We start from the raw sequence: 5849 nt of genomic DNA on the forward strand, positions 1-5849 counted from the left end.
CAGCCCGCCTTGGTCCTGCGGCCCTGGTCCCCTGGCCACCTCTGCAGGAGTCCGCGGCCTCGGGCAGCTGTGGCCGTCTTGGCTGGACTGTGAGGAGGCCCTCGCTCACGCTGCTCCGTCCGCTCTGTCCTGCAGGTGGCCGACGATGGCTACGGCGTGTCCTACATGATCGTGGGAGAGAACTTCATCCACTTCCACGTCTCTTCCAAGCTCTCCAGCCCCGAGACGGTGAGTGCGGAGGGAGTGCGAGTTCGGCCCGTCTTTACCCACTCCTCAACTCGGTGGCCTGTTTTTGTTGGGTCGGGTGTTTTTGTGTAAGTGGATTTCAGGTTCTCTTAACCTGGGGGAGCCGTGGCCGCCTTCCTCCAGGGCCCGTCTGCTCCTCATTCAGATTCTCCTCTCCACGGTCCGCGCAGCCCCACAGCAATGTCATGTTCACTGAGTTTTTTTTTTTTTTTTACTAAAATAAGAGGAAATTACTACTAATAATAAAGTTTATCAAGAAACAGGAAACAGGGTGGAGGGGAAATACTGTGACTGTTGTTGGCATGACCACAGAGTGGCATCCCTGAAGATGAATAGATTTCTGGTACAAGAAACCGCCTTCGATCCCTGTCCCGTGGGAAAGCCTGGCCCCTCCCTCGGAGTCCTCGAGTCCCTCTCTGAGGTCAGCCCCTCAGCAGCTGGGCCCCTGCGGCTCTGCACGTTTCTGTGGCCCTCTCTGGGTGCCCGGTGTAACTGACCATTGGGTTTTCATTGCCGTGAGACATCTGAAGCTTCCAAGAAGCTGGTATCCCTCTGTAGCTTGGGGCTGGTCATTCTCCAGAGTGGGACATTAATGTCCAGAGCGCTGCCACCAAGTGCCATCCCGGCCCAGCAGACACCCAGCTTCTCCTGTGCTGTGGTTGGTGGCAGAGGCCGTGGCCCTGGCTCTTGCCCCTTTGCCCCCTCCTTTACTTCTTCCAGAACATATGCCTGTCTGGCTTTCAAAGCACTTTTTTGGGGGGGTGTGGTACAGGGATTGAATCCAGGGGCACTTGACCACTGAGCCACATCCCCCGCCCTTTTTCTTTATTATTCATTGTTTTGAGGCAGGGCCTCACCCAGCTGCCTAGGACCTGGCTAAGTTGGTGAGGCTGGCCTCGAACTTTGGACCCTCTTGTCTCAGCCTCCGGAGCTGCTGGGATGACAGGCGTGCACCACCTCACCTGGCTCTGAATCACATTTTTCACTGGGTTTCGTGGGTGGCGGCTGGCAGGTGGACAGTTTTTGGAGGGCAGGCCAGGTACGAGTTAAGGTCCTGGAGGCCAGAGCCAAACAGGTTCCCAGGAGGCGCCCTCCAGCAGGCGGGCTGGCGGTGGAGAGGGGCACTGTGTTCTTCACGGTGTGGGGACTCCAGGAAGCCTCAGGCTGCACCCACCGCAGCTCCAGGCATTCCCCGGCTCAGCCCAGGGACTAGCAGAAAGGAATCTGAGAGACAGTGGAGTCAGATCACAGACGTGAAGACTTGAAGTGCGGGGGGTTCTGCGTCTTGACGTGGTTTGCTTTCTGCTTTCAAACCCAAGGATTCCCACCGCTTTGGGAGACACCTGAAGCAGGCCATGGCAGACATCATCGCCCTGTTCAGGCCCACGGTGAACTCCAAGAAGTAGCCCCGCGGGCCACCCTCCACAAACCAAACGAAGAATAGGATCGATCCTGGTCGTCGTTCAGGACGAAAATAGCTCTTAGAAAACTCAGAAATCTTCCTTCCAAAAAAGGGTCTGTTGCTTTGTTTCCCCAGCATGGTGGGTGGCACCGCGTGAAGCGTGACCCACTGTCCCCAGGTCCTGGCTTCAGGAAGGCTCCACATGTCCCCAGAGCCTGTGCCGCAGCTGGTACTTATTAAGGGACTAAGACGCCACTGGGTGGGTGGAGGGGGAGTGGGTAGCACTTCACACACCTGAGAAATGGAACCACGCCCCTCGGGGTGACCCAGGACCTGGTACTTAAGGCGTTCAAGCATCATCACAGCAGTTCAGACATTTGATTTGTAAAAAGAAAATGTGTGGTTCAGGTCGGCAGTGGCAACAGTTGCAGCTAACACGGTCACGCACTAACTAGAACCCACGCTTGGGGGATCGGCTTTGTCACTGTGGGTAACTGTCCTGTCTGGGTTGCTGGTCTGTGTTTGCATCTCTGTGTTTGAAGCAAGCCCCATGCAGCCTCCTTAGTGTTACTGACCTTTCAAGTCTCCAAAACCCAGTGCCTTAAAGTGGGAGGCCCTCTGGGGGTGGGTGGGGATTGGGAGTCTGGGTGGACTTGTGGGGATGTTGCACCTTCCTCAATTTGCTGAGCGCAGAGGACCCCAGGTCAGTGCTGCAGTGTCCCCACCCCAGAGGACCAACTCCCTCGTGGGAGCAGCCATGCTGGGTTCCCCTCATGGGTGTCCTTCCTGCCATCATTGGGCAACAGAATAACAGGGATGGATGGTCAGATGGTAGCTAAGAATGAGGCCTGGTGCCAGCCTCACGCGTACTGCTCCCCCTGCTGGCAAGACTGTGCCACTGCAAAGGGAGCAGAGCCTGGGGAGGGCAAGGCAACACCTCCGTGGTCAGGACTCCTGGTCTGGGACCCCAGTGGGATTGCCTTCTCATCCCCCCGGTCGGAGAGAAGACCCGACCTCATTTCCAAAGGAACCGGAGGGGGCTGGAACAGCAGTCCCGGTCACTTTGATGAGAGACCAGAGTGGCCCAGTGGTGGGTGCTAGGTTCACAGCCTGACCTTCGGGTAGGAGTGCCTTCACCGGAAGCGCCTGCTTGACCCCGGAGCACTTGTACCCTCGGTCATCCTCAGTATTGAGTGCAGATGCAAAGCATCATGGGGACATCCCACTGCCTCTGGTCTGTCGCCACGAGCTTCGCGGTCCATTTTTTAAATCGTGTATTTATTTTTCTGACCACTTTATCCTTGCCGGGCTCCCCCTTCCTGCTTCTGCACTCCAGTGACAAAGAGCAAGGGCTGGGCAGTTGCCCAGACAGAGCACTTGCCCGACATGTGCATGTCTTACTTCTGTGTGTTTTGTAATGTAGAAATCCCACCTCCATGGGCCAAAGATCCTTTCCTCTTAAAATCAAGAAGGAATGAAAACAAAAGGCAAAAACAAGAACAGTAAACTATTACAGTAAACAAAGCCCCATTCTGTGGTATTCAGTGGGTCTGGGGGAAATTGCCCCTGCCCAGGGCTGTGGAGCTCACAGGCAGCAGGCAGCAGCCACGGGAGCCTCCTCCAGAGTCACCCAGGCAGTGTGCTAGTGACCACTGAGCAGTCTGTTTCCATGTGTCCACACAGGAATCCGAGTGTAGACGTGTTAGCACTCAAACACACTTGGGCTTATCTCTCAGGTTTTATATGTTTCAGATGTATTTGTTGCTAATCGGTGTGCAGTTATCAATGCAATTTTATATTCCTTAAAAGGAGGAAGAGTGGGTTTTTATTGTACATGTCAAAAGGGGGAGGTGAGAGTATTATGTATTTAATTTAATTTGGAACAAATTAGAGTCTTAACACAGCCATGGTTTAAATTGGTTATCCTGATCTGTCCATTGCGTGTAAATACAATGTGCTCTTGGATGTAAATCTTAGAAATGCATGGTGTGAATGTAGATGATCATTAATAAAACATTAATCCTGTCTACTACAGCACTGTCTGTCTCTTTGCTATGCCAATAGAGAGAATTATGCAGCAGGCAGTGACCTTGGAGAAGGCAGGGTGGATGTCCCCGGGTTCCTGTGCTTAACTCAGGAAAGTATCTAAATGGAGCCTCTTGATTTTCACTTGTATCTACTCAGACATCTGTTCCCTTGTCCGAGGCCTGACAATCGCAGGTGCTCGACAGATTCATGTTCAATGAAGGTCAGAGGCGGTTTCTTCGGCAGGTCTTCTTGAGCATCTATTCTGGGTCCTACAAATACAGCAGGGACCCCACCAGGGTCTGGCTGGCCATTCCAGCTCCTGTGAGAAGAAGGGGAGGATCCAGCGCACCATCCGAGAGGACCTTCAGGGCCGTGGCAGTGAAAGCAGGCTCAGGAAGGTTCCTAGTTAGAGTGGGTTTGAGCTTTGAACCGAATGACGAGACAGAGCCAGCTTTGGCCAGTCTGCCAGGGCCAGCAGAGCATCTAGAGACAGCATCAGGAATGGAGGTCCCAGGCTTGATTCTGACCAGCTTGGTGACACACCTGGGGCTATGTCCACCTGCAGAAAGAACAAATGGCACAGACTTGTGTGCTGACTTCCTGCTCCAGTTCCCCAGATGTTTTCCCTGTACTCTGATGTGTAACAGCTACCTTCTCAATCCCTGCAATTTTGGGAGCCCGATGTGGACTCTCAGACCTGCCCCTGAACTCAGTTTCTAAATTCCATATGATATGATTACTGCAGCCATAAAGAGTACAGTCACCCACACATGTGTAGGCACCCAAAGAGAGGACTGACAGGCAAAGGGATTGGGCTGGGGTGCTCAAGGAAGCCTGGCCTTTTTTTTTTTAATATTTATTTTTTAGTATTTGGCGGACACAACATCTTTGTTTGTATGTGGTGTTGAGGATCGAACCCGGGCCGCACGCATGCCAGGCGAGTGCGCTACCGCTTGAGCCACATCCCCAGCCCCAAGCCTGGCCTTCATCTGTGCCATGTAAGGACTTCAGCAGGAGGGCCATGTAGTAACCAAGGGAATGGCTGTCCTGATTGCCATCTGAAGAAGCCACAAGCACTTTCTATGGATTCCTGCCCACAGGTAAGGAAACAGCACAGGTGTATAGGAAGCTTTTCTGCTAAATTCTGCTCCACTTTGCAGCGATATGACCAAGAAGATGATTCAAGTCCTGTGTGTTTGCAGTTAGCTGGTTGCCTGGGCTATATTTTAGGTTGTTCACATGGGAACATTCCCAACAGGGAATTTAGTTAATTCCCTGTTGTCAGTCAATTCAAATGCCCCAAAGTAATATTTCAGACAAAGAAGTCCTAGTTGTGTTATTTTTGAGTGCTTCAAATTTGCCAGCCCAAATTTAATAATTCTCCACTGGATAAAATTTTCTTGGGATTTTCCGAATATCTGAATGTACAGCTAAATAGCACTCGGTGCTGCTGTGCCTGGGCTACTCCCCTGTGACTTAGAAAAGTGTTTTTAATAATGAGATAAGAAAGCTCATGTTTTTAACATTTTTATTTTACTAAAGCAGTATTTGCACATGGAAGCAGTACCTAGGCATCCATGGTGGGTCTCCCAGCACCCACAACCAGCAGAAACACCCTCTGAACTCTGCCCGTTGGGTAGGTTGTAGCCACCACTCTAACTAAGCTCTTCATGAAGCAGTGTCAGTGTCGGTTACTTCTGGCTCTGGAAGGTGGACTTAGTTTACCCCCCACCCCGAACTTTGAGAGCTTAATTTTATTTGCTGCTTGTATTTCTAGGCCCATTCTCCCCACGCCCAAGCACCAATATTGAGTTGTTTGTATTCGGCTAGGGAGCAAGTCCCGCGCCAAGAACAGGAAATGCCAGCACACGCGCAAGCCCCTGTCCCTCCGCCCTGCTGCTCGAGGTGGGGTTACGACAGCTGAGGTCAGACGTCCAGCTAGGGAGTCCCACCTCCTAGGAGGACTACAAGTTGCTTCAAACTCCTTGGGAGTCCGTTTCCCCACCAGGGCAAGGAGCGGTGGATCCCTAGAGCGCTCTTCCAGCCTCCTACCCGCGAACGCAGGGCGGTGACCCCGCCCCCGCCTGGCCCCGCCCCTGCCTGGCCCCGCCCACCAGGTGTCAGCCCACGCCCCGCCCCTCCCCAACCGCCAACGGCCGCGGCGCGAGGCAGC

General features: G+C 53.1%; 1 protein-coding gene across 4 annotated transcripts in view; it reads left to right on the forward strand.

Moving 5' to 3' along the window:
- Cpt1a (carnitine palmitoyltransferase 1A) overlaps window positions 1-3682 on the forward strand; it is a 50177-nt gene extending 46495 nt beyond the window's left edge. For all 4 annotated transcript variants that reach the window (XM_046444988.2, XM_046444991.2, XM_046444990.2 and 1 more), the window contains exons 18-19: window positions 136-228; window positions 1566-3682. In XM_046444988.2, the coding sequence (XP_046300944.1) occupies window positions 136-228; window positions 1566-1652 (180 nt within the window). In that variant the 3' untranslated portion in view covers window positions 1653-3682. The remainder of the gene's footprint in view (window positions 1-135; window positions 229-1565) is intronic.
- The last annotated feature ends 2167 nt before the right edge of the window (window positions 3683-5849 follow it).

The sequence above is a fragment of the Marmota monax genome, unplaced genomic scaffold (assembly GCF_021218885.2).
Source record: "Marmota monax isolate L192 unplaced genomic scaffold, Marmota_monax_Labrador192_F-V1.1 WCK01_AAM20220418_F8-fsc00038, whole genome shotgun sequence".
NCBI lineage: Eukaryota > Metazoa > Chordata > Mammalia > Rodentia > Sciuridae > Marmota > Marmota monax.